The sequence below is a fragment of the Apiospora hydei genome, assembly GCF_038363865.1.
Source record: "Apiospora hydei strain CBS 114990 chromosome Unknown utg000007l_segment0_segment0, whole genome shotgun sequence".
NCBI classification, from domain to species: domain Eukaryota; kingdom Fungi; phylum Ascomycota; class Sordariomycetes; order Amphisphaeriales; family Apiosporaceae; genus Apiospora; species Apiospora hydei.
The window spans coordinates 1,534,234-1,561,998 of record NW_027117366.1 but is presented as its reverse complement, the minus strand read 5'-3'; the positions used below and the strand labels follow the sequence as shown (position 1 = coordinate 1,561,998).

General features: G+C 52.7%; 3 protein-coding genes across 3 annotated transcripts; 1 reads left to right on the top strand and 2 right to left on the bottom strand.

Moving 5' to 3' along the window:
• Positions 1–1,901: 1,901 nt before the first annotated feature.
• On the top strand, positions 1,902–3,156 carry PG997_009548 (uncharacterized protein; the record flags this gene model as incomplete). Its single annotated transcript, XM_066813863.1, has 5 exons — positions 1,902–2,127; positions 2,183–2,265; positions 2,331–2,704; positions 2,756–2,829; positions 2,882–3,156. The coding sequence occupies 5 exons, from the start codon at positions 1,902–1,904 to the stop codon at positions 3,154–3,156; spliced, it is 1,032 nt and encodes a 343-aa protein (XP_066665825.1).
• Positions 3,157–11,622: 8,466 nt separating this feature from the next.
• PG997_009547 (uncharacterized protein) lies at positions 11,623–13,625 on the bottom strand (the record flags this gene model as incomplete). The annotated part of the gene is made up of 3 exons (XM_066813862.1): positions 11,623–12,250; positions 12,399–13,279; positions 13,353–13,625. 3 exons carry the CDS (start codon positions 13,623–13,625, stop codon positions 11,623–11,625), a joined length of 1,782 nt encoding a protein of 593 aa, XP_066665824.1.
• A 9,851-nt stretch (positions 13,626–23,476) lies between these two features.
• On the bottom strand, positions 23,477–25,885 carry PG997_009546 (Zn 2cys6 transcriptional activator; the record flags this gene model as incomplete). The annotated part of the gene is made up of 4 exons (XM_066813861.1): positions 23,477–23,766; positions 23,868–25,140; positions 25,199–25,429; positions 25,655–25,885. The coding sequence occupies 4 exons, from the start codon at positions 25,883–25,885 to the stop codon at positions 23,477–23,479; spliced, it is 2,025 nt and encodes a 674-aa protein (XP_066665823.1).
• Between the last annotated feature and the right edge of the window lie 1,880 nt (positions 25,886–27,765).

Here is a 27,765-nt window from a genome sequence, read left to right as displayed (position 1 = left end):
TGGTTGGAGGGAGAGGCGAAGGTCGATGGATAGGTGTCGAGTAGGTATGCAACTGTACTGGAGGTGAGCAACTCACGAGACCACCTTCTGACCTTCTGGAAGGCCTTCCGTAGCACCAAGCTTTCGGAGTAGTGAGTAGTGGGGGCGAGAGCTGCGGACCAACCACCAAACTTAGGGGGTTTTTAGGACAGATCGCTGCATGCCCGTCACTGGCCGGCCCACTCTTCCAAGACCAAGACCTATCACAGCACTTGCTTAATAAGACGTTGATTGATGCAATTGTACTTACATGCTCTTGCGTTTGATATACTTGCTTCAACAGGTAATAGGTGTGTCGTGGGTAGGTAGAACAAGAAGTTCTTTATCCTACTTGATGTCGTGACAGAGCAAGCTTCGTTCCGTCAATCTGGTTTTCAGGTTCTCTCTTGTTGCCGTGTTGCGCCTACCATCCAACCGACAGGGGTCGAACCCGGTAAATGCAACATTACCGTAAGTAGGGTATGGGATAACTACGATTAACCCGAATGTCATAAACAACTTCATAGTAATAGGCCAAGCTCTTGAAGCTTTACTCCAAGCTTCATGGAACTCCAATGGTCACACATTCCAGGTGCCACCAGCTAATGTCGAGCACATCGGGTCCTTCTGGAAGGGGTCTCGAATGATGCCCACAGGTACCGCTATATAGGGCACCGGAGCGAGGCAGCTTCAACACTCTAAGCAGTGTATAAAGTGACCCAGCTCTGGTGACCTCCAGTGGTAGCACAGGGAGCAAAACGTATCATACCACATTACCAAGTTTGGGTGTGCCTTGTCTGTATGGATTGGTCGCATTTAGCTTCTTCACGCCAGACCCTGAGACCTGTGGGATGCTCGAATAAATCTCCTACGTCACATTGAAGAGCAATATCGAGTGCACCATCATCATCCCAGAATACCCGCAGCCTATCACATCATGCCGAGGCAGGAACTCGTCCAACACCGTTGTGGCGTTCATGCATCAATACCGTATTATCCAATGGGATCCAGGAGGGGTAAGCAGAACGAGGATTACTTACATGCTCAATTGCCTTTGGACTCCTGATACGGGTTGCTACATCCTTGCCCTGTCTGTGGTCTAGAAGTGATACCCCACTTGAGATCGGTCGAGGCGACATGTTGGCATTGACGAGTGAAGCCAGTTTGAGATAGGACAACAAGAAACGCGGCCGTATTCCTGGTGGTGGGAAACTCCTCCATGGGCACGGTGTTCCCCGGACTATAGACATTGCAGACGAAACGGAATATCGCATAGTTGACCCAACCCGATTTCAAGTTCTCCCCAAGACAAATATGCCTATCTATAGGGCACATCTACTGCATATGGAAAGTCATCAAACAGCGAGGTTTTCGAACCATTTGCCTGCTCACATGGGCGCTGTTTAAGATGTTCATTGCGATTATCAAATCTCAAAGCTGCAGGGTCGATATGGACACAGACTTCGTATTTGAAGCAAGGGAGGACATCCAGCGAACTTTCATCGGGTAAGGTCTCGCCTTCTCCGCGGATCTTGGACTCAAGGATCCGACTTGTATATTTCAATATGTCGGGGTCCAGCTTCCTGGCAAACCCGTCTCTCTCAGCCTCTCATACGTCGAGTATTTCCGAAGCGGAGGGGCGGGCCGCATACTCTTGAGCCCGTGTTTGATATAGCAAGCAAGCAAGAGAAGCAAGGGACAGACCCGTGCAATTTCAGAATCTGTTCGACTCGTATGATTGGGAAGCCAGTTTTGATGTCCTTATATAGCCCTGTTTTCCTGGGGCTCCTCTGCCAAATGTGTCAGCTCCTCTAGACCTCAGTCATTCTTTACGCAGTCAACCCCAATCACCATCCGTTTCCACCAGTGTCCAGATCCGCATCATGGCTTCGATACCAGGCCTACCCCCGATTACACCAGAACAGATGAACGAGTCCAAACAACCGGTGATCATCCATGTCACTGTGTGGCTGCACGTGGTTTCCACGCTGTGCCTTGCGCTTCGTTTGTCATCGCGCAGAGTAAAGAGAATGAAGCTCGGAGTCGACGATTGGCTTATCGTAGCTGCCCAAGCAGTAGGCTACGGGCATGCAGCAACTATATTAACAAGTACGTCTGGGTTCCCAAAGCCGGTTGCTGTTCTTTGATTGCTAACTCCAAACAGTGGCCGCCTATGGGGCAGGACAGCATATAGTGACTGTTCTCATGAAACCCAATGCTGCCCACGCCATTGATGTCCAGCTCAAAGTCAGTAGTAGCCGTAGTATCCCTGTTATTTCCGGCATATACTGTTTCGCTGACATTTTGACCAGGCCGGTTATGCAATTAGCCCCCTAAATACTACCCAACTCACCCTGACTAAGGCCTCGGTCCTCATGCTATACCTTCGCATATTCCCCCAACGCTATATTCGGCTCGGTGTCTATGTAATAGGGACAATACTTGCCGGCTGGTGGGTTACTTTTGTAGCTCTAAACCTCTTTGGTTGCAACCCAGTCTCAAAGGGATGGGCCGACACTGAAAGTACATGTCTCTCAAGGTCTCATGCTGTCAACACGATCGGTACCATCTTCGACACTATTATTAATGTTTTCATCCTTTCACTACCTGTACGGGCCATCATCCAACTTCATGTCAAAAGGTGGCAGAGAATCGCAATCATTGGGCTTTTTCTGCTCGGTGGCTTGTAAGCAGCCCGTCACTCAAAATATAAGGATGTACGCTCACATATGTACAGGTCAACCGTCTCAGCATGGCTTCGATGGTGGGTGGTCGAGGAACACCGAAATGACCCAGTTGCTGACACAATGTGTGAGTACTTTCAACCGCAGCAGACAAGAACACAGAGCTTACTCGGCTACAGATTATTCGTATAAAACGTTGGTGTTCCTCACCGTGGAAATGGCTACTGGCGTAATGGGTGTAAGCTTGTCAACTGTTACCCCCATACTCAGCTATTTCACCTTACGCATGGGCTTCAAAAGGGCATCCATGGCTCTCAATAAGGCTGATGTCGATGGGTTGGTCACTATTGGCGGTAGCGATGGCAGCGTAGATGGACCTACTTCGCACCGTGACTCTAGGCCTCGTTTTTTCAATCGACGGACGGGTGAGCAAGACACCGCCATTGAAGGTTGAAATTCAGTTTCCGGCCCACGAGCACTGCCATGTAGAGGCATACCAAAGGAGGTTGGCGCCATGACAAGTCCTAGGCGAGGGTGGTTCTGGTCAGCTATGGTGGTGGCTAGCTTGATGGGATACTGCATACGGGGTATCATGGTACTCGTGCCTATTTAGCATGGTGATTATAGATCTTTACCCGCTGTCAGGAGTCTTTACCATGTTCGAACCCGGAAGCATGGTTGCTTGCTGGTGGATGGGGTGTCGTAACATTAATGAAGGTGCAAGAACATCGCGAGCTAGCGGGATTCGAAATGGTACTTAGAAACGCCCTCGCCTATATACCTTCATATTGACTATTAGCGTCTCTTTGGCATTGTTTGACTGTTTAGCGGCGTGGGCGGTAGGTTTAGGGCCTGCTGCCACCCTCATGAGGATTTGACTTCGTATACAATGGGCGCCTCCTCGGAACGGGTTGGTCTTTATAACGTGACATAAGTAGACGATATTACGGTGATTGCCCACCTGAAAGTCCATTAGACCATTTCCAATTTTGATTTCGTCGCTCGACACTATCACTTTGGATTGGTCAGGCCCTTTTCGAGCCACGAAGCTGTCACTAGAAGCCTACCCGATCTTGGTCACTTCGATGCCCCCTCAAATGCGATATAGACTTGGACAGGAGGTAATATTTATAATCATGCATAAGTACATGCCTAAAAGTAGGTGGTTTTGGCATCCTGATTTGGGATAAAGTCTGCATGATCAGAAACACCAAATCTTCGATTACAAGACAGCTTTCATTCAACCACTTTCCCTATATCTTTCCCTTGGGAGAAAACTCAGTAACCCAGTTGACCCGTGATTGTTTCTTCATGGCCGAATATTCGATTAAAGGGTACAATTTGACATTGGCCAATGCATTGTCACAGTCTTCGCCACGAACAGCGATCAAAGCCCACACCACGCGTGCTCTGCGTAACCCGACCAGTGCCTGATCTCAGATATATGTCAGCATCTTCACTCAGCATAAAGGCTGGTGAGAAGCAGTTGCATGAATTATCCACGATGAAAGAATCCCTCCTGGGGGGCTCTCTGTGTAGTTTCAAATCAAGTTACGCTGACGCTGCCTTTCGAGTCATCTCCATTCAGGGTAGGGCGGTACGGCGTGAGACTGCGTATGGAAGCTTTCCTGACGAGATGCCCTTTACTGATCGCCATGGCATTGAAACGAAAGAGAAAAAAAGGCATCTTTCGTGGGCTAATATACTTCTCTCTCGGCGTGTGCGGACAGCTTCTCGTATAGGAACTCAAAAGAATATCCTACTTTAATGGAGCTTGGCTTATGTCGATACTCATGAATGAACACAAGTCTAGATAGCAGATGCATATGCCGCAAGGCATTCCCAGCAACAACATGGAATTCAGAAGGAAGAACCCGTAGGAACTAATACTTGAATAAGAGCAAGGAGGCTTCCATATCCCGCCATAACGCCATGATGAACAGTACATCAAGCTGGACCACCATATCGTCTGGCTCGTTGCAAGCCTCACGACCCCCCGTCGCCAGCTTCACCTGCATTAAGTCCAGCAAGCAGACTTGGAGCAACTGCAAGTCAAAGCACTTGCACAATTCCATACGTCATCATCGTATTTGGTCATCTCCAACTCCCTGGACAGGAAGAAGACTCGGGCCTTGAGAGAGGGCATAAACCCACGTCTCTTCATGATACATATAATTTGCATTATATACAATGCGGCAATGAGATGACAAATGACCAGCAGAATAGTATTGCCATTTAGCTGTGCATCCCTAACTATTCAGGCACAAGATTGCATTAAGATATCACATATCAGGCACATACAGCAGCTGTCAACAGTCCCCAACTCTTATGCTCACTTGCTACACTTCTATGCCCGATTTCAGAAGAGAAACATCCCGTCTCGCCTCTACAGTCACATGCCAATGTCACGAGTAAACTAAATTCATGAACATGAGAGGGAAAGAGAGAGGTGGGTTGGACCTGATACCACATCGTTATACGTGAATGTATTGTCATATTATCGATTGGTACTTAGGAATTATAAAGAAGATCAGCTGTCATGAACTTCTCGAGTACTTGCTCGTTCGCCAGGGCAGGCATCAAGTATGTACTTTCCTCGTATAGTACCTAGCACTCTCGTTTGCCGTGAGGCAGTCCCATCAGAGTCCCATCAAGTACGCACGCCCAAGATATACGAGTTGCAACCTAGGGGCGGAGATCTTGACCCAATTGCCTCCAGACAGAGCAGATGATGTGTATCGACATCACTGGGAGCTTTCTTGTTCGAGCCATGATCGGCCGATTATAGCATAGCGTACAATGGAAGGAAGTAGCCTGGCAGCTACCCCTCTGAGGACACGCAGGCAGCCCTGGTCACGGGGCTTCCTACTTAGCCATCGATCAGCACGACGCACTGCAAAAGAGACATCAACCATCCGCACAGCCAAGTAACACCAACGCGAATGACGAAAGGACATATTGTGCCGTCATACAAGGCAAGCTAGCTAAGCTACCAAGCCACTCATTTTCTTAACCCCCTTGATCGAACCTCCCCGCCTCAAAGAAGAAGTCTGGCGCCTCCTCAGTCGTCAGCACTCAAATCTGATTAGTATGCGTCTGACCATCTGCCGGGTAGCAAAAAATGGTGTTCTAGTGTGCAATGTGGAGAGAAGCTGCAGGCAGAGTTGCTTTGCATGTCTTCCTAGCTGTTGCTTGCTTGGGCTTGCTTGCTTACTCTCTATCTTGGATCGTAAGAGAGCTCACACAGTGTCAGTGGCAGCTAACTGGTAAACTAAAAGACAAAAAACGGACCTGGGCTACTGCTGTCAAAAGAGAGCATGTATCTGCATTCATACATACGCGAAAGAACACTGCATTGGATAGCGAGTCGCTACCCTGGCTAGCTAACCTGCTTAGCTAGTTACCTAGGTACACAGCCTTCACAGGCCGGGGTTGTCATTTTCCTTCTGGATCTAGAGATCCCAAATTTCGGTAAACAGTCCGCGCCCGACAGGCCGGTTGAGTCCAGTAGCCTGAAGAAACCCGAAAGGGGGGAGTGTGGGTGGGTTGCAAGGAGAGGGCGTGGGAGACTGGCCTTTCACACCGCGTCGCCTCAACCGAAAGCTACGCAGAAGCTCCATGAAACGGCGGAGGTTGAACGAAAGCCACTTTTCTTTCGTTCGAACGTGTCAGCAGCAGGCGAGCCTTGCGTACGAGTGGTTGAGGTAACGGGCCCGTGTCAAAGGAAGTAAGGGAGAGCCTGAATGCCACTATTCTTAGATTGACACAGAAGGAAGTATCCACTCAGAGAGATAGGCACAGCCGACGAGGAGTCCACGAGGGCCCTCCAAGTAGCGTAGCAGCCCAAATGGAAAAGTTCGACTGCTAGGGACGAGAAAGCAAAAGACGGCTCTTCTAGGGCTTAGCGCTCCTCGGGTTGATCTGACCCACGCCGTACCAGGCAAGGGGCGCGAATGCAGTTGTCGAAGATTATCCATCACTGCCGTATGCCGCAAGCGAGATAAGGTGTCGTTGAAAATCACCCTGGAAGAGTCGAAATCTAGGACTTTGATGGCGAACCCTCATGATTTGTGCGTGTCGTGTGTTGCTGCCACATGCCTCTCAAAGTGCGTGACGGTCACGGGAAGTCGTCACAATAACCTTATCTCAAGGCGCCGTGTGGCAACAACGGTGAGCGCTATCGACCAATTGGCAGAGCGTTGCATTCACATCGCAGATTAGGGGGCAGCAAGGCGTTCGGCGGGCCGTTCTCTCATCCTCTTTTCCTCTTTCTGCTCCTCCTATCTCTCGGATCTGGTTTTGGTGTGTCGCTTGGAATGATCCTGGTAGCCTTTAGAATTATATAATGCATTTTATCCTGCCGCGGGTGGCATTACATGATCGGGTGCTTGAGGTTGTGCCACCCAGGATCACAGGCAGGCTTGCCCGAGCTCGGCAACCCGGGATTGGACGAGAACAATTTCGCTGCCATGAAGGTTCCCCAGTCCCAGGGGAAAGAACTCGAGCTCCGGTTCTGTCAACAGCGAATCACGGTTGGCCATCTCCTCTCTTCCAATACATCGTCAATGCCGTGCGGACACCTTGCAAGGAAGCAGCAAACTTGACTAGTCAGTCATTGATTAGCAGTAGGGCCCGGCTCTAACCGTTTGTATGGCCGCCGTTGGCAGTGAAAGAGTCTGCGATCTGGATTAGAATATGCTCGTTTGTTTTTTCTAGCTTGGGGAAGGCGGTACAAGCCTGCCCTACGGCGGGATGTACGCACGGGGGTGCCCCAGCTGCTCGGGGTACAACTTGGAGCTGCATGGCCCAGCCGGGATTTCTACTTGCATACGGCGATATGCAAAGTCTGGGCCAATTGAGCAGGCTGTATGAAGGACCTTGCAGGGACTTAGGTGCCGTCCGCTCGGCCACCATTGGCATTGAGGCGGCGAGAGGACCATTACAAGATCCATATGATGCTTGTATCAGAGTGCCGTTTGTCTGTATCTCGAGTAAGCAATACGGTGACGATCCATGCTCTACGAATCAGGGGCAACTGCCCTCGAGGTTTCCTGGTCCGCGGTGTCTGGATAATAACGGCAATGCGGACCTAAGGGCCAGTCCTGGGCCACTGCCCGGCGCAACCTGCTGCTGCTTTTTCTTCGTCCTCCTTGGCGCAGACGTACGTTTGAAGCAGAGACACCAAGTCAATTCGGGAAAACTGAGGCGAAGTCGCATAGCAAGTCTCATGGGCGGTGCTCTGTTTGTGACACGACATTCACAACGACAGCGCAACACGACAGCTGTTAACCCCGGACCAAACCTGGAGCGGCCTAAGATCGACAGAGGGGTTATTAAGTCGACCTGCCTCTAGCCCAGCAGCTCTAAGCTGGCAAGGGAATGAACAAACGACTGCACTTTTTTACATTGCAGCAGTAGTGCCCGTTTTGATATTAGGATGGAGCGATGCGGCAGACGGGGCCAGCAAGGACCAGGACTAAGACCAGGACCAGGACCAGGATCAGGTGTGCTCAGACCTGATACTGACCTTTCTGTCTAAGAAAGGACGCTCGCGGCCTTTCTGAAAGGACATCGGCTCTAGTGTGTCAATACAGTATGAGCCCTGTCCTGCGGCGTAGTCCTGTGAAGGATATATGTACAAGTAGTGTAGTAGTGTATTGGTACCTTTGCGTGTTCCTACTGCTCCGATTCCTCCACGATGAAAGGGCCGGTGCAGTGAGATGAGATGTAATGCGATGCGATGCGACGCGATTGTGGGCAGATTGGCCCGTCCTCGCGCGCTTGGGTGATCCTGCCCGATATCGACTTCTGCCCTTGATGCTGCTTTGACGCGGACCAGCCCATGGCTTCGTGGGGTGTGCCGGCGGAACAGCCCTGTCGAAGGGCCGGCCAGGGTCACCTCCCAGATCCCACTCCGCCTGTGCTTTCATTAAGCCTGAAGACTGTCCATTAGCTGGTGCAGGAAGCTTGGGCGCTCTTCCTAGGATACGTCCTGTGTCATGTAGCTCTTACCCTTCTCGGCGTCGGACAGGCGGATGGGCTATGTCAGCGTCAGCACCTTGATCCGTTTGTTCGACTCGTGGTTCGCTGGCTTGCAAGTGCCTAAGGCGGTAGGCACCGTCAAAGAGACGGCATCACACTTCAATGCTACCGCTTACGTTCTTAGCGGCCGTAGTAGTATTGTAGCATCTGGTACTTGTACGAGCAACCCCGGCTTCGGTTACATCAGATAGATAGATACATACCGTCTTCTTCACCTAAGGTGGGGGACCCAGTGCTATATATCACATACCACCGGACAAGTAAGCGACGTCAAAGCTGCCAAGATAGAAGAGGTGTGTAAGTACTTTAGATGCCTGGGTAGGGAATGACCAGAGAGAGAAAAAACTCCATTTGTGACGAGTCTTTCGATCCTGAGGATGGATTGCTTGCTGTTGATCATCATGCCAAATATGCACTGGACGATTGATTGTGTCGCCTCGGCCCCCAGCTGCTGTCGCATTGCGTGCTTTTGCGGTTAATGCTCCTATCACGGCACGGCCAATGATTCGTGCTTGGACGTCGAGCAGACTGGTTACTCGCGGTATGTGCTCCAGAGTTTGGTGTTGCAGTCTGGGTTTTGCCAGACCTTCCTTACCTAGGTGACAGGAACGACACTGCCGCATACATACTTCCGCAGATGGTTCACATTCGCGTTTTGCATGGTTCGCCCACCCATTGGGTCGGGGGTTAGGGCAATGGGTATGAAGATGGTATGGGATGGTGGTAGTGGTAGAGAGCTATGTAGCGTAGCAGTGCCGCATGGCTCGCTTGGTTCTACAATTTACCGACCGCGTGGGAGCCAGCGCTAAAGGCGAGCCCCCCAGGAGGGGTCAAAAGACGCCGACGCGCGCGACAGTTCACTTATTGCCCTGAAATGGATGCCCTGGCGATTGGATAGCCGGATTCGTCACCTTGCTCCATCTAATCGTACGTCTTCTACTTTGCCTGCCTGTTTGCCCACCCTCCACTACCGGTCTCACTGGGGAGAGAAGAAAGAACGCCGAGGCACTCACTAGTCCTTTCATCTCTATGCAATGCTACCTACAGCCAAAGGGGATGGGTAGGTACGTGGAGTGCCTCCTATAACTTTCTCGCTCGCTCTTTGGGTGAGTTGTACCCGCCGCAATGGAACGAATGCAGAGACGAGGGTATAGCAAGCACAGGCAACAGAGCCAGGCGTGCAGACGTGCATCCGCGTTTCAGTCCCGGTCAATTATACCCAATATGTGTGTGTGCCTACAAGCCTGGTAGCTGCCTACTGCCTGCTGCCTACATCATACATGCCGACGAGAGAAACGCTGCAGTTCGAGGCCGGGGCGAAGGGAGACGAGAGAGGGGAGAGAGGGGAGAGAGACGGTGAACTATGTCTCGAACTTCGTCGCACTTGGTCCAGGCATTCAAGGTTACTCGCACCTTACCCGAGTCACTGGATCCGTTCTGCACGTGGCCCAAAACATCCAGTCACTCGAGACTACATTGATGTTCCCGACTTGCTACCTACTGACTAACTGACTACCTTCTGACTTTGCCTATCGTATGCAGGAGAGGAGAACTCAGCGCCTTCTGCCTCGGCCCTCACTGCCGGCCGAGACGAGGCTATTTCTTTGCCAAAAAGAAGCTTGTATCTTTCTTCGCACGCTAGGCTGGCGCCGCCACCAACCCCCTTTTCTCCGTCGTCACCTCTGCGTAACCGCTGCAGATGTTGCTACGCGTACCTTCTTCGGTTTGTTCCTCTCTTTTCTCCCCTCCCGCCCCCCGAAGTACCATTTCCCCTCGCTCAAAGTAAAATGTGTGCCACATACATTTCTCACGCTCTCATGTACGATCCACGCCCCTTGTTTTCGTTCTTCATCAAACGTAGACGTGAGGAGGAGGGGGATGGCGACATGCACGCCCCCGCTGGGCCTATTTGCTACGTACCAAAAGGCCACTACAGATGCGGCTTGTATCTATCTCGAACAAGCCGCACTATATACACACATACCAATGTAGATTCAGACATAAAATTTCAAATGATTAGTATGAGCGAGATTGGGGACACGGACAACAAGACTCCCAAGGCCTACTTACCGTTTTACGCGAGAGCGAGGGTCCTTGGGAGGAAAATGGCAGACACGCAATGCTGTTCGCAATCTTCGGGGCTCGGGTACCCATGATAACTCATGTACATCGGCTTTCACGCAAGGAGTTCGAGGAGATTGTTAGCGTTCCCATTAACCCCAACATGGGACGACTCTTCAATGCGAATCCGGCACTGGTTTTGTTTGCTGTGCGTCCAGGGCCAGGGGGTTTGGAGCAAATCTAATGGTCCACAGCGGATTTCTTGGAGGGGACTGAATCATGGTACTTCGCTCGCTTAGAATTCTTGGTATCTGATATTGGAGAGATGAACTGAGTCTATCAATTCTGTCCCCCGTGGCAGGTTTGCCAATGTGCATTGCTCTGCTTTTTCAGGACCCCATGAGAGAGAGGTAGGCCTTCCGACTAAGTAAACAAGAGAGTAAAAAGTGACCCCATACAGGTGACGATTCAATCGCCACCCATCTCCCACACACCTAGTAATAAAAACAACCTCGAATGAATGATGACTGTATGACAAAAAAGCAAGCCTATATAGCCATATAGGACGAACCGCCCCAAGTATAAAGAAAAATCGGTCCCGAAACGCCATGGAAATTCAAATCGATCTGGCTATACAGAAACGAGGTATCTTGCTGGGTAAAAAAGATGCCAAGATTTCGGGGGTGCTTTGAAGCTAGTGTCTTTGACTGCGATGCTTGTCGATGGGTATCAACTATGACTGTACAAACGCCTTTATATCCCGGTGGTATGATGGATGAGTGGAAGAGAAAAAAGGGGGAGGGGCTGGCTCAAGTCGCTAACGCATACGAGGGCGCTGTTGGTTGTTCGACATAGCCCCTTGGTGTTGGGGCATGTAGATGTTGTGGTGTTGTTGGTGGATAAGTTGATCACAATGCTGTCGCGCGACCTGCTCGCTCCGAGACTGGCCCATGGACATCTCGGGGCTCGGTTGAGGATATACCGCCCGGCTCTGCGGAATGTCTTGCAGTGAGGAATCTGGCTCGGGGCTTTGCGTCTCCTCCTTAAGGTAGTGGGAGAAAAGGCGGTCGTCGTCTTCCTCGCTGAGCTTGACTGCGTTGTTATGATGTTCGAGTCCGCCCATGCGGTGGTCCTCGTCGTAGAGTGACGAGTCTCCCAGGTACTGGTTCATAGAAGTCGGGTCATATAGAGCGTTGGTGGTGCAGCTACGGCGACGGCTGTTCATCTTGCGTCGACGTCTAGCCTTCTTGGGGTCGAACTCGGGGTCGAATGCGTCGATTCCCATTTCGATCAACTGCTTCGCAACATGTGGGATTTCAAACTTCCAGTTCTGGCCCCTCCCAGCTCTCGGAAGATGCTGAGGATCTCTGACAGCCGGCGGTTCTCGTATTCTTCTTCGGCTTTGCGAAGTAACTCTTTCTGTGAGGGGTGTGAGCACTCGCCAACTAGCTGAGACAGGCGTGGCTGACAGGGGGTCACTTACTTCACTCTCGGGCCACACAGCGTGCTTGTGCACGGCACGGACTATTCGCATTTGAAGGGCCGCCCGGTCCAATTCGACATGGTCCTCACCCCACTCCCCTGGCTACGGACTCCCACATGCACATTCCCTTCTGGTCACTGTATTTGTACACAAGGGCGACAAGCTGTCTGTCCTCTGGTTTGGCTTCATCGCTGAGGGTGAGTCTCTCTTCTGGGGGCACATAAGCACTTCTGCGTGGGTTTCGGTGGTCTGACCCGGCATTGGCGCCACTGCCGGAATCTCTATTGGTAGAGCCCTGCTTGGACTCGCGTCGCTTCCTTTGCCGCGGCTTGGCCGCCTTTCTGTGGGATTTCGCCGGGGCAACGTAGTGGCTGGGGGTGATGGGAAGGTACGGTGTAGAGCCAGTGCCCAAGCCTCCCATGGGGTGGAAATCATGCATGGATGACATGCCCGGGGTGCTTTGGAGTATTGGGACGGGTGCCGACGTTGTCGATATGCCCATCGGGGGAGATGAGAACATGGCATTGCTCCTGAGAAGATCGTGTGGTTCCACATGTGGCAGTGTCGAGTTGCAGTTGCCGTATAGGCCGGTACTTGTCAACGCAGGAGAAGATATATCGTCTTGGTGTCCTGTCTCCGACACGGTGAACGCACCCCAGTAGGGCTGTTCTGATGAAGACACCATGTCCGCGCCTTCGGGGGAATGGGACGTCTCGAGTCCATGGATTCCCAACATGACAGGCGTGGCTGCGTTCATGTCCATGGGCGACGAGGCCTGGCTGGGTGGCAGGTTCATTTGCTGGTTTGCATTGCTGAGCCAGCCGCTGTTGCGCCGCGATGGCATGGTGGGAGTGGGTTGCTGGGATCTATTCGCTCCCTGTTGATACATGTTCGCCATCTTGTTGGGGGCGTCTTGTGGCGGAGAACCAGCTACGGAAACGGGAGTGGGAAGAGAGGAGTCATATGCCATATATGTGCTGAATGGGGAGACCTGAAGGTGAAAATGAGTCATCAGCCCCTCTCGAGCCTGGAGAGGAAATCGCCAACTATATAGGTAGACTTACGGTCGAGTAGGCCACGGCCTGGTCTTGGGTGGTATAGGCAACAGTCGTAGGTGTTGGCGAGGGATGTCCCTCTTCAGGTAGACTCGACTCACGCGAACCACAGTCACTGGGTCCAACCTGCCTGGGCTGTAGGTGTGTGTGCTCTCCCATCTCGAGCTTGATGGCTAGTCGTTTGTGCTCGCACAGGTCCGAGTTGTCAGATGAACAGCAGTCTCTGTCTGAGGCAGCACCGAATCGAGGGGTGACTGGTGCCTGAGGTACGATTTGGCACATGAGTTGGGAGTGACTTCGCAGAACGAAAGATGGGAGTCTTCTTGGGGGTTCAAATACAAAAAAGTGAGGAATATGTCTTGGTGATGTCAAGAGCAATGCAAAAGAGAGCATGAGAGGAGATGGATTATATCATGAAAGGACGAAGCCCGGTATCCATGGGTCTTTGTAGGTAGGCCAGGCCGAGGTGGAGAAGGTAGCGAGTGGATTGGATGCTGCTTGAAGCTACTTCGATGCTTTCCCTTCAAGGTGTTGTTCTACTTCCTCGATACCTGCAGGGGTACCAGCTCGATAGATGATCATGTACCGGGGTGCTACTAGGGTCAACAGGGGTGACAGGCCTGAAGGGGGGTATGGAGTGTCTGGCCACGCTATGAGCATGTACACGAGTACTCTCGAGACTATACAGGTGGCACACCCCCATGTACAGATAGCCGCTGTATGGTCACTTGGGATATATCCCCCCCCTGTGCCGAGTTATTCAGAACATACATATACACACAAAAGATGGGGTGTATTAGCTCCTCATGGGTCCCCACGCAGGCCTGCCGACTTGCTCATCATGAAGCCATAAGCGCCGGAGACAAACACCATTGGCATGATAGAACAGGGCTTAGCAAAGTTTGGCGAAGGGTAGGGTATACATACATGCAGGGTAAATCAAAACCATTTCGGGTAGAGGAGCTCCAAGTCGAACCCGACCAGGGAGGACGTAGGGCAGACAGGGCAGTATATCGAGTGGTAGACTACTCCACTGCCCGTTTATCTCAGCCAGGATATGTAAATTAAGCGCAATGTATCCAGTCCCAGCATCGACTGATGGCACCCAGAACGCGCACACTGTGCGCAGGTATCCACACGGATACCTGGAGCCTTGAACCCGCGGTGCCAGGTACTTCGTTGACCAGCAGGGGCAGCTGTGTTCACGACACTTCTTGTGTATGCATGCCGGGCTGGGTTATGCAACGGTGTGTCTTAGTTCTCGACCCAAGGACATGGCGTATGTAGCTGGCGATCATACACAGCATGCACAGCCTGCACGGCCGCTGCGACCTCGAAGGCCTACCCAAGAGAACAAAGATTCTAATCTGGGTTTCATGCGGTTATGGTTGCCGCAAACTACATTATCTCTCCGATTATGTAGGCTGTGCGCATCTAGCAAGCTTCTGCTGAGCAAGCGAAAGAGCGAGAGAGAGGTATACAGCCAAATAGGTTCTGTGGGACAATATGGAGGAGGGGAGTGTGCTCTCGGGTTCGGGACACCCTCAACCATGGGGACATTCCAATGCTCAGTGGCCAAGACGTCGGGCAAGATGGCATTTCGTTTTCTGCATGAGACTAGGAGACGGGAGGATCAGGGCCCAAGCACTACAGCGTTAGAGAGCGTGGGGAGGGAAATCGGCAGAGGGCGAGGAGGAAACTGGACTTGGGCCACGACGGGTAGAGAGGGCAGGCCGGGTACAAGGATTATTGGAGACGGTAGCAAGTCTATCCGCTGCACCTGTCCAGCCGTGACTGGATGGGATTCTTTCGGCTCGAGGTTACGCGACCCGCAGCGAGCTGGGATTGGTCACTTTGCCTGACAATGCGCCAGCGACAGCCTGGACGTGGACGTGTGTTCCTGCAGTCGAGGCAGCCCCACTAGGAGCGCTTATGGAGGAACGAGTATACTCGATCGCTCTAATGTTGAACATTGAAATGAGGAGGAGGGAAAGTTGAGGGAGGAAAGTCCAGATTGCGCACGGGTTCAGAGGACAACGGGGTTAATCTCCAGGGCGCGAGTGCCAGGTTGGCCGGTTCCTTCTGCAGAAGCGAGAGAAGAAAAGGCTGCGGCGAAGGACCGGTGGAACAATTGCAAAGGGAGATACCCCGTACAGGTAGGCAGCCCCCCTCTGCCACACATTTTGCGTGATCCAAGTCGACAATGATGCTCCGGACGGAGGAACCCAGCCGGGGCAGCGCAGGCAGGGCAGGTAGGCGTTTTTTTTCTGGGAGGGCAAGGTCAAATTGGCCTGGTCGCAACATCTGAGGGCTCGCTCGGCTTCACCTGTCCAAGAAGCCCACAGCGTTCACTGTGTTCACTGCGGCCACTAGAGTCGCCAGATCCAAGGATACATCGAGAGATGGCAGCATCGCAATCTACCAAGGTAGGCAATCATCAACCCGTCCAGGTTCTCGAGTTAAACCGAAAGTGGTGGTGCGTGGCTTCATAAGGTGTTCGAGGGTTCGTGAAAAATGGATCAACGAGGCATGGACAGGGGCAGGAGTGGGACGACCCTATCTCGGTTTGATTTGATAGGACAAACCCCCCCTGCCCGCCCCTGTCAGTACTTATGTATACACTTGCCTTGTCGGGAAAAATGGGTCAATGCCAGTGTCGAGTGTCAGTTGTCACTCGATATGTGAGAAGAGAGAGAGAGACATCCAGTCAGAGGGGGGGAGAGGGAGACAGATACGACATTGAAAGGACGGTTTCAATGCAAAGGACATCCGGTACGGGCACACCTGCCGAAACGAACCTACTACGACCTCCATGCTTGCTCCGATAGCCTGCTACGCTATTGCCCTATAGCGGGTAGCTCCTGGTAGGCAGTTCCTAGATTCGTCCCTACAGGGAGTCGATCAGGTGGAGGAGGGAGCTTGAGCCATCCATCCACACCGGGGAAAAACAGAGGTGGGTAGGGAAAACTGGAAAGATGGCCTCTGCTTGTGCCCGCCGCTGGGCAATGTTGCATGGGCTGTGCCACCGCGCTCTCTCGTCCGCGCACCTCGCGGCTGTGAAAACCATCGATCCCACCTGTCTACCCACCACACCCACAGACTAGGCGACGGCCCCATAGTTGCATCCAAACATGCTTTCCACTAGCTACATACATACATGCCGGGTTCTAATAAGGGAAAAAACTAGCGGCCGGTCGCAAGCGAGAGCCAGCGAACGGTCGAATGTGTGATGATGTGTAATGTGATGGAGTTTCTGCCCCAAAGAGAAGACGCACAGGCGAGACCCTGGATGCGGGTTTTCGACGGAGCACAGGCTCTCGGATGCCGTTGGAGTGCCCGTACTCTGCCCTGCTGTTTGCTGCTGGTTTCGTAGGCCACCTGATGGGCAGCGACTTCTGCAAAACATTGAGCATGCATTAGGATTGGTATAACCTTATCCACCGGTAAGTCAGCAAGTAGGTAGTTGCGTAACCCGTCGCGCAAATGCAGAGATCGACCATAGGGCACAGCAAGCTCAAGCAGGGGGGGCGACGATCGCCACCCAGATGGTTGACGTGGTTGAGATGTCGATGAAATGGAGGTCTGTGACGATACCCTACTCAAGGACTCAGGCCGCCAATGTCAAAGAGGCATGGATCATCCAGGGGCTTAGCCTTATTCATCCAGATAATCGCTGCCCATGCAATAGGAGACAGAATCGCGCGAGCAACGGCCGACTTGTACCGCCTAGTACCCAGATACGAACAGTGCACGATAGACGCCGCCGCCGGCCAGATCATATGTTGGAACAAACAGCGTCTATTCGATCGCGCGTATAAACTCTGATTGAACCAACCTCGAGGTGCCACATGAGCACGAGTATGTCGTATTCACGTAGGTAGGTCGCTATATTCAGTCCACTCCGAGTTGCATTATCCAGATAATCGGGCCTCGTGTCGTCGGGGTGTTTGTGTAAGTGCCGCCACCACCACCACCACCACTGCATGCTACCGTCCTTTATGACAGAGTGGTAAATGTCGTGTAGGCGCCCTGGCACGCAGGAGTGCATGAACTTGAGAACCGACAAGGTGGGTTCAACCAGCTCAAATCGGCGAGCCTAGGGTGCTCCGACCTTGCGAAACATATGCGGGAAATACACATGGGAGGGACACACAGAAAGAGAGAGAGGTGTGACTCTGCTGCCGTTGATTGATTTGTCAGTGTCGAGTCTCTTCAAGAGATTACCTCATTTCTTGCTGCGATTTGAAAACCCCATCACAGCAACGATGTTTTGGATGTGTAGTAATCAGGCCCGCGAATGGGAAGCGGTCTTTGGCCATGGCATGGTTCGCGGGAGACAGGCACCACAGAAAGCTACCTACCTAGGTAGGCAGCACGGGCAAGGCAGAGAGGAGGCATCAGCACAAAGCGGGAGGCTTCCTCCACCCGCTGCTTCCGTCTTCAGCCCTAGTGATTTGATGCCAAATAGGTGGAGCGATCCTTGATTCTGTGTAGGTACCTCCCTAATGCCCCGGTATCCTGCTTCATCTCCAGGGAAGATCCGGAATGCACGGAACCTCTTTTTCTAGACCCCAGCACAGCAGTGTTCTTCTTCCCGTGCCCCAATCCAGTCCCAGTCCCAGTCCAGTGAAGGTACAAAATCGGTGTGAGGATGGGTGACGGGGATGGTACATGGTGGTCAGAGTGCCACCATGTACAGCTGATGTAACGCATGGCATGGAAGTCGGTGCGAGTCGAGAGGGAAAACGACCCGCGCTTAATGCGACAGTACATCCCGAGTAATTGATCACCGACGGCCCCATTGAAACCCAAGGAAAGCGCACTAAACTCTCGGCCAATCATCTGGGGTTCCAGCTGCTCGGTTCACGCTAAGGGATGGGAAGGTGGTGGGGTGGAGGCCAAAAAAGCAACGGCAGCAAGCACTGACTGCTGCTGCACCTGCTGCAAAGCACTGGCATTTTCAGAAAAGCACTGTTTCACTCCCACTGTCCCACTGTCCCCACTGGCCCACTGGCCACTGATTGCACTAGCCCCAGCCTCAGCCCCATGCACCAATGAGAGGTACTTCCATGCGCGTGTACCACTACGACATTTCATCCATCGTCTTACTTGATGGAGGTACTGTAGCATAGCAAGCAAGCATCTGGGGGAGGGATTAACCGCGCGACCGCCGCTCCCCGTAACCATCGCGTGTGAACGGCTTCCTGATTGGGTCCCCCTCCTCGTTTCCCTCGCCGTAGACTCGGACCATCTCGAAACACCCGCCCCAACGGTCGTTGGGGCCGGCAGAACCAACAAACACCCTCGCTGCTCTCGCCGCCCTCGCGGCATGGCATCGTCATACCACCGACCAGGCGCTTACCAGACGCAACTCAAACGACGCGAACAGAGAGATGCACAGTGCACAGAGTCTCTCGGCAACTTCTTGGCCTCAAGTCTCTCGTGATGAAATCGAAGTCGGTCTGACTGATCGAGTACTCATGCCCGCGGTATCCTGGGCTTAGAATTCACATTATGCATCATACCTACCTCCAGAAAGTGCCTCTAGGCAGAAGCGGGGTGCTTCCGCGCTGCTTGGGGCTTTCGAGTAACTGGGTATTGTACGAACTCGATTACCCGTATAGGTAGACCGCCGCTCACCTCATGGGGACAACTGGAGACAAGCGCTCGGCTCGCATAGAACCTGGCAACGGAGAGTAACAAAACGACAAGTCTCACTTCTCGTCGCTTATTTTTATGGGCGGTGTCGATAGAAGAGGAATAACGCCGTCTTCGTCGGCTATTCCATGTGTGTCGGCACTGTCAACGGTACTTTTGCGCCTAAAGTACATGAGCGAATAGGCACGGAATCTTCCATTTTGCCCACCTATTCCACCATCTCCCATGCCTTACTTCATGTCGTGACTTGGTAACTTCATGATTCGTTCCACAGTATCGTCCGTCTCTCCTGATGTCTCGGCTACTGTTTGTTGCTTTTAGACAGGTACGGCCTGGGCTGGGGGGAGAGAAGCTTACACTCCCACACACCGCAATCTGCGTGCTTAAGTAGGTAGGTACATTCAGCATTCGTGGCTAAGGCACGGGGCTGCAACGAACGACCCCCTTGTTACCACCAGGGTAAAGGTATGCCTTGAGATTCTTTAGAAACTCCGGCAGGTCGGGGGAGTTCGGTTTCGTTCCCCGTGATAGCCGCTTTAGACTCTGTCTGTAGCTGCTGGCTGGCTGGCTGGCCCTTTTGGAACCTGTACCATCCATTGCCGAGACCGGGGTTCCTAATTCCGGAATGAGATTATCATGGTGACGAGAGACAGCACCCTCAGAGCAGGCTCGCAATTGCAATTGGCACGTCCCCTCCTCCTGTGTGCCGCACGCCCTAATAGATCCGGCGTGGCTACAGGGAAGGAGCCGGCAGGAAAGGGAAATTCCCTCTCTCCTCTCACCAACAGCACTTCCGAATTCCATCCCCCACCCACTACCATGCCATAGACGAAGAATGCCAATACATCAAACCTTTGGTTTAGGGAGTATCTCTTTGGTATCTCGGCTTGTTTTCCACCCACCCTTCGTGATGTGGAGGAGGGGAGCGAGTGTCTCCCTCCTCCTCCTTCCCCCCTTTCTGCTCGAGATGGTGGGCACTCCGCAGTAGGCTTTGGGCACATTGGGTGCCTCTAGTGCACACACAGCATTGGCTCGTCTTCTCGACGGCAGAGCGGATTGCAGGGTGACAGATGGGTAAGCGATGTGGAGTAGCCCGTGTAACAACTCATTTTGAGAAATGCGGAAGCAAGCCTGTAGGAAATAGCACCTACCTTGAACTTGCATCCGCCTCCCGATGTGCCGCTTGAAGAAATAGCTCTCTGTAAGCGGGCATGGCCAGTCAGAGTTGGAGCTTGCGGTTTGTGCCGGCTCCTCCCATTCTTGGTATTATCATGGGGGTGATGGTGACGAGAGGCAAACGAAGGATGTCACTGGGCAGCTGGTACACCTACCCCCTTTTTCGAGGCCGAGTGTACTGCTGCCCCAGGCTCCTTGTACCTATAACGTTCCCGTGGAGTGCCGTGGGGCTTGGCAGTGTGGGAGATAATGCTTCGGTACTCCCAATCTGTATCCTGACTGCAAACGGACGTTTAAGGCCAAGGACCACTCTCGGCCTGTGAGATCACTTCTTTGGCCGGGCATGCTGCGGCACCATTCGAGGCCCCCGGCATCGACGCATACGTACCACGCATCATACGGGGAATAGAGTGATGACCCCATGGTCTGCATTTGCCACACCTCTTCTTCCAAAGAGGTCCCCGGCCAGTCACAGGCCGCGCAGAATCGAGGACCGCAGCGCCCCCTCATTGTGAAGATTCTCGAGTTGGAGTCACCGCCGAGGGAGGAAGAGTGAGCGGGCACACTCCAGACCGTGATACTAGCATGATGGGGCTAAAAGTCCGACCTGCAGGCCCTCGAGGGATGATGGGCAGAGTATAGCAAATGGCCCCAGGCCCAGGTGTGCTTTGCCACACTCCGTGACCCTCCGGCCCCCCTGAGGATGCTGCCGACAGGATTCGGAATGGCATGAAACACATGCGCAGGTGTAAAATGGGTGGATAAGTAATGTAAGTAGGTATGTATGCAATAAAATTAGGGGCCGGTTCCTGGACGCGCATTGGACAGGTAACGAACGGTCACACTTGACTACTCTGCAAAGGCGGCGGTATTGCCATCGTGGCCGTGGAGGACAGAGCGAGGGTTGCTTGCCGGCACCATGCGACGACAAGGCACAATCGAGGGCTTCGGGCGAGGCTGATTTTCCTGATCTGCCCTCCGGTGGAAACCCAAGCTGCAAACTACTGTTTTATAGCGCTTAGCAGCGACGGGGAACAGGTTGTTTATGGCATGCCAATTCGTTGCTATGGGTGCGCAGCGGCCGTCCAGGCGGCCAAGTGGGAATTGCTGCTGCGAGGTCGGCCATTTCGAGGCCCGCCCGCGCCCGCGCCCGTATCGTTCAGCTTTCGGCATGGCCGTTTCAGACGACCACGAAGCCTCCGATTTGAACATTATGGAACGAACCCAGTTCGGGGTTCCCTCAGTCTTTATTTTAGCTGCTGACTAGACCTAAAACTCCCTAAAGCCGATCGTGGATCGTGTTGTGACTGGCCAGTGTACCGTCTACGCCTCAGGCCCCACCCCACCACGCGGCCGTCTGAGCGACTGGTCGAACAGCGAAAGAACAATCTGATGATTGACTGACTGACTGACCGTTGAATGGATGAGACCTCGTTTTCGACGCCTCTCCAGGTCAGTGATGAGCAGATGGTGAGTATCCGCACCCGAACCACCCCTGGACTTTTACAGTTCGATAGATTCGACTCTTTCTCGGCCCATTTGTTCTGTTCCAATGTCAATGAGAAGCATCGGAGACGTTTCCCAACGACTTTGAGCTGTCGTCCGCCCTGCCGGGATTCGGTCTGGGCCCAATGAACACCAAGACCGCCAGGGTCGGAGGATGACGAGAGAGAGGGAGCTTCGTTTCGTGTGAATGAATTCGAGATCCTGTCATGTGCCCCTCCCCCAATTTTGACTGCACCGACGTCCCTCAATTTCTCTGCCTCCCAATCTACCAATGAGCTGCCCCAAGACCACCGAGACGGCCAGACGACATCACATCGTCCTCGCTCGTCACACCGTCCGTCCACTTGCTTTGCTGCAGGTACTTTGGCAACCTTCTCTCCCAGAACCACTACCCGCTCCCCCTCCATTCTCGTGCGTTCAGCCATGTGGGAACCATGGGAGAAATCTCGGGCATGTCAGACTGCAGTCATCATCCATCCCCATCCCATCCTCGACTGCAACATGGGGGCAGTGAGAGGAAGAGGGGGGGAGGGAAAGAAAAGGTCGGCGTTCCGTTGCTTCTGAACGAAAAAGGCAGCATTCGATGCGACCCTGCTCACCGTTGATTGCCTAATTTGCGTCATGATACCCGAATTCATCTACAGCTACGACCAATGACAAGGCGTGGGCCATGGCCCAAGTTGGGGCGTGTTGGTTTAGACGAAGGGAGCTTTGTTTTGTTTTGTTCGCTCAACCTGCCCACAGCGGCGTCTATCGCTTGAACGATCGAATGAGAAGACAGACTCTCGATGCGAGAAACCAGACTAGAATTAAAGGTTAAGAAATCAAAAAGACCCTATCCTTGAGATTCTTCACTGCGGCGAGCCGGGCCTTGCGGGACCTAGTCGCCCGTCATTGGGCTTGGTAGACAGGGTATAAGAAACGGCCGCGGAGGTGGCGCTCTCGTTTGAACGCCAAATTGGGGTTTGGGGTCCGATCCATACCAATGGTTTCCGACAGAGTGAACGGCCACCCAGATGTGAGGAGATACTGCGTGATTGCGTGGGATGGCTGCAATGCGAGCGACTTATCATGCATGCGACATACCTGACAAGTGGCACCTGTTTGCTTGAAACCGACCACACAATATTATCGTCATTCACATCATCGACAGCACCATCATTCGGTCTTGGAAGCATGCCTAAAATAGATTTTTGGAAATGGGTGTGCTGATGTAGGACGCATGTCTTGGACTTTTGGTCAAAAGGTCCTCTGACCTTGAACGGCATCGACAGAGTGGTCCCGATGATGCCCGCACTCCGCAAGAGCAGCAGCTTGCTTTGAACCCATGCTTGAAAAAGTTCCTAACGACTGACCACTGTGATACGGCCAAGAGAGCGTTTAAAGTTAGGCGTAATGTATGTATTTATTGTGTGTAAGTAGGTTACCTAGGCATCTCATAAACCCATTCATTACTTGCAGCAACAGAGCGCCGCCCACCCATATATTCCCTGATGTCCAGCACTGTATACGTAATATAAAAGTACGACACTCGAGGACGGTATCGTGTCTCGCTCCCGAAAAGAAATGGCCTTGAAGGAAAACCCCCTTACCAAGGCTGAAAAGCTGAAGCTCCAGGAGATATAGTATACTAACAGGGTATTAAAGCACTCCATAGGAAACAAACCCTCCATAGCCAGTATATTGTGCAGTCAAAAGCAATTTCCCGCATCGCTAATCGTTCCCAGTTAGTCTTCGCCAGGCGGTGTATCAAAGAGCTTTACTCCCTCGAGGGCCCATAAAAGGGTCGTTTCCTACATTCCCTCGAGGGGCGCGGGCAAGGAATAGTTGAAGTCCAGTAATCCTTCCACCATCCAAGTTTGAGGGTCAAAGAAATCGTAATTCGAATCACTTCCGTATCCGATCCCTGCAAGCATGCTGTTGGCACCTGTGTTCATGTTGCTGTGAGCATTGGGCGTCAATGCGCCGTTTCCAGCAATGAAGCTGGTCACGCTATTCTGTTGAGGCATCAAGGTGCTGTCTAGGTGGGTTGAGGATGCTGAAGACTCGTTAGCCGAGTCTGGATTAGTGGCTTGTTTGAGGGCTACTTGACGTTAGCCAGGCATCATCCGTTATGGGTCTTGGCCAAAAATAACAAAAGGGGGAGGGGGCGGCGGCAGAGTCATGTGAGAGACAGGTACTTACAGTCAAGAGTACCACGCCCTTGAGCTTGGTACTCCTCCCTCCATCGCCAGATGGAGTCAAAGACAAGACTCATACTGTGTCTACAGCGTACTTTCAGCTGCAGGCTATCGTCGATCTCTTGAGGGTCCCTGTCGTGGTGAGCATTACTGTCCACCCGAGCCCCATTCCACATCTGGACCATAAGCTCTGCTAATCTCCACTGAAGATCATTGTCTACGACGCTGGTCTTTCTAATGGCTGTGATAGTTTTGTGGAAGAGACTCCGTCCTCGCTCAAAGTCAACTGTAGTCTTGGCGAAGAACGATCTAAGTAACTTCAGAAGTGCGAATCCGGCAGCTACTAGCATCTGCTGAATATAGTTGGTGGCATAGCGGAGGATTTGGTGGTTGGTATCCTGGAACAATAAATCAAGGAAACCAGACACGGCTCGCCACAGACCCATCAGGTCATCCATGTATCCAGGCGTGGTGCTCGAGTCGAAGAAACCAGCAAGGCGCATGTGTATAGCAGCTGCCCTGAGATGCACCTCGACAATAGATGAGAGGCGTTGAGAAAGAATAGACGCTTGCAATTCTTGGTATTCTCGACGATATACTCGCATAAGCATCGCACGATGCTCATCGCCAGCCACACCTCTCGGGTCACTGGCATTGCTATACATTTCCTTTGAAACCTTGTCGCAGAACCGCTCAACCCGGAGTCTGGCCTCCAATTCAGGCGATAAGGTAAAAGGTCCGTCCTCCCCGGGGCGGATAGCAAGCGTCCAATCATAGAGAGTACTGGCAGGTTGGCCGTAGCCTGTACCTATGGATTGCGCAACTATGTTGCACACGGCCCAAGTTGTGACTCGATCATGGAGCTGATCCTTGTTAAGTTCCACGGACACTCTGGAGAAATCCTGGGTATGGTTCGGACGATGCAAGCCGATGCCGGTGGCAGCCTTCATCATCACACCGCACAATATGTGTGACGGGTCTGCGGTTGTAGTGCTCGTTGGTAACGGCCATGTACAAATGAGACACAAGGCTTTGACGACAAAGTAGCTGTTGGGCACATCACCGACCGTGCTCCAGAGCAGGCGATGTAGAGGCCCCCCTGCCAGTTCATGCAGAATGCTGGGCCGCGCAGAGTAGCGCCGCGCCGCTATGGCTACAATGGACCAGAATAGCAATGCGTGCTGTTGAAAGTAGAGGTCGGGGGACTGATCCGGGTTGAGAAAGGGGAGGAAGGGGTGGTAGCAGGCAAAGAATTCATGAAAGAGTCCATTGACGTCCTGCTCAGTTAGACGAACTGTTTCCAATTCGTAGGCGTAGTGTGTCGGGATGCTGTACGAGCCACCCCTCTTCAGAGTGAGGGAGGGAGTTGACAGCCTCGTCAGAGCCCATGAGAGAGGGGTTGCGGGTGTGGGAGTATGCGCTGTTAGCGACAGGCGACTGGAGTTGGGGTGTCATGTCGTCGTCTTCGTCCATGACATAGCCCTGCGCCTTGGCTTGCTGCATGTTCCGTCGCAAACGGTCGATCTCCTTCTCCATCTCGGCGTGTTTCGATCTCTTGCCTACGCGCTTGAAATGGATTCGATTTTACACTCGAGCTTCAGGCGATTGCATCGCGAACAGCTCTGGAAGGGATCTTGTACAACATCGCACCGCAACTGTCATTGGAAAGTGCCACTGTTAGCCCTTTTATTGCTCAAAGATGTATGCGCGCGCATGTATGTCTTGGGTTGAAGTCCTACAGCTGGGTTGCACAGTTTGTAGCCACACCCGTCGTCCACGTTTTTGACTCACTTTCTGCTGGCGACACTCGTTACAAGCGCGCTTGACGCCCGGCTGTCGCTTTTTCTCTGGCTCTAGAAGGGATTGGTCATCGTCCATGCCAATGCCACTCCCGGGGCTGCTGTCCATGCCACCGACGCTGCGCTTTCTCTTAATCGCGGAGCCCAGGCCATGGCGGGCGCTGACGGGGAGGTAGGACTCAGCGACGCGGGAGGCGGCGCCGGTGATGGAGTGGCCATCCATACAATTGGACGAGGGCCGGTTCGGCCGAGCCAAGGGGCTTTCCGTGAGAAGGCGGTATATTAATAACGGACGGCGTTTCCACTTAAGCCTACAGACGAACCAGCGAGGCGCTGGATTTGGAGGTCCGAAGTCGCGTTGTCTGGGATCGAATGATGGATAGTCGAAACGCTGCCGAATACGGAGGGAGAGTTGAAATGGCGGGCTTGAGCGGGCGGGGGTGAGCAAGCGAACAGAAAAAAAAACTCGATGCCGAGTATGTACTTTCCTCTTATTTTTCCTTTGCTTTTTTTCCCGCTGTTCTACTTGCTCTGTTGCGGGGAATGGCTAGCGCCTCTGCGCCTAGCTTAGGTCAATTCGACGACCTTTGCGCCCAAGCTCCCTATCATTTCGACACTCGCGCACGGCGAGAAAAAAAAAATTGACCGCTCACCAGACACAGCCCGTTTCCCCTCAAAAATCAGGTGGGACATGGGACACCCTTCGGATCATTGTTTCGTTTCCCCCGAATCTGCGGGGTTCGTTCCAGGGTACGTCCCTGTGCTCGAAGGTACCAAAGGGAAGGTACAGCCGGCCGACGCTGAACTTGAACATCACGATGGACATTGGGCGCAAAGGTCGTCAGGCTGGTGATCCGGGACAAATACCGCCAACGAGACGATGCAGCAGTAGTCTTCTGCCACTGCGTCAAAGTTACAGTACCCGGCTAGTGACTCGCCCTAGAAGGCATCGTGCAGCTCATTATGGTTCCCCCGTCCGTTCTAAGACATGCAAGCAGGGTCCGATTAAAGTAGCATTAGGTTCGGAACACTCCGGAGCCGTGGATTCCATTGACACATTTGGGCCCGCTAGTGACAGCGAGAATGGATGAGAGTCTTCAAAAGTCGGTGGCTCTCCTCATTAACCAGGTAGACACGTGGAATGCTTTGAATGCTATAGATAGATGGCTCTAGCTGCAATGTGTCCCCGGATTTAGATCTACAGCTTGGTGGATTGCTCAATCTATATAATCTAGGTAGGTACCTAAGCTCAGGTTACCTACTTGCCACATTGCTGTAAAGGATGATCGCCAATAGCCCCTATCTTCAACACCAAGAAGAAGCCATCTCCGTAAGTGCATTCAAGTGACATAAGTTCTCGGTGCCGGGACAGGAGTGAATAAGTAGAAGTGGAATAGCCTTTTGGCAGTATGGTAATCGGCAGTGGCATTGCTGGGTAGTAAGCCCCTATTGACGCACCTGTCATAAATGTCTCTAATGAAAGGGGACGAATCAAAAGAAAAGAGGCCAGGTGAGTCTTTTCGTAAAAGACATAGGTAGACAAGGGTGGGTATAAAGTGAGAAACAGCGTAGAAAGGGGGTTTCAAGCACACGCACCCGTACAGCTGACTGCCACGTTGAAGCCCTTCCATCTCCTCGGGGCCGCTCGCTGGTCTTTGACCTTGGGCTGCTAGTTTACTCAATGTCCGTCGTTCAGGCGTGGACAAGTTCCAGGACGTCGCGGTCCTCAGCCGCCCATCACCAGGTCGGTACCGAACGATGATTCGATTGCCATAGCAGATCTCTAGATATTGGCAGATGCCCGGTCCAGTACGCACAGTGCCCAATATTCTCGGAGCAAAGACTGCGCTCCCTCGTCTGCGACCTGATCTGATCACGGCGTATTCCTTTTTTTTTTTTTTCCCCTCTTTCTTTTAGCGATAACCATCCCTATGTACCCCATGGAGCATCGGGTTCAATGCAACCATCTTGGTGATGGTCTCGTAGTGCCTTGAGCAGGACTACGAGGTAGTTGGTCGATCACCCAGGCGCAAAGGTCCCAGATTAATACCCCACCCCGACTATCAGTCTTTGCAGCGGAAGACTTTCCATTTGAGACTTGCG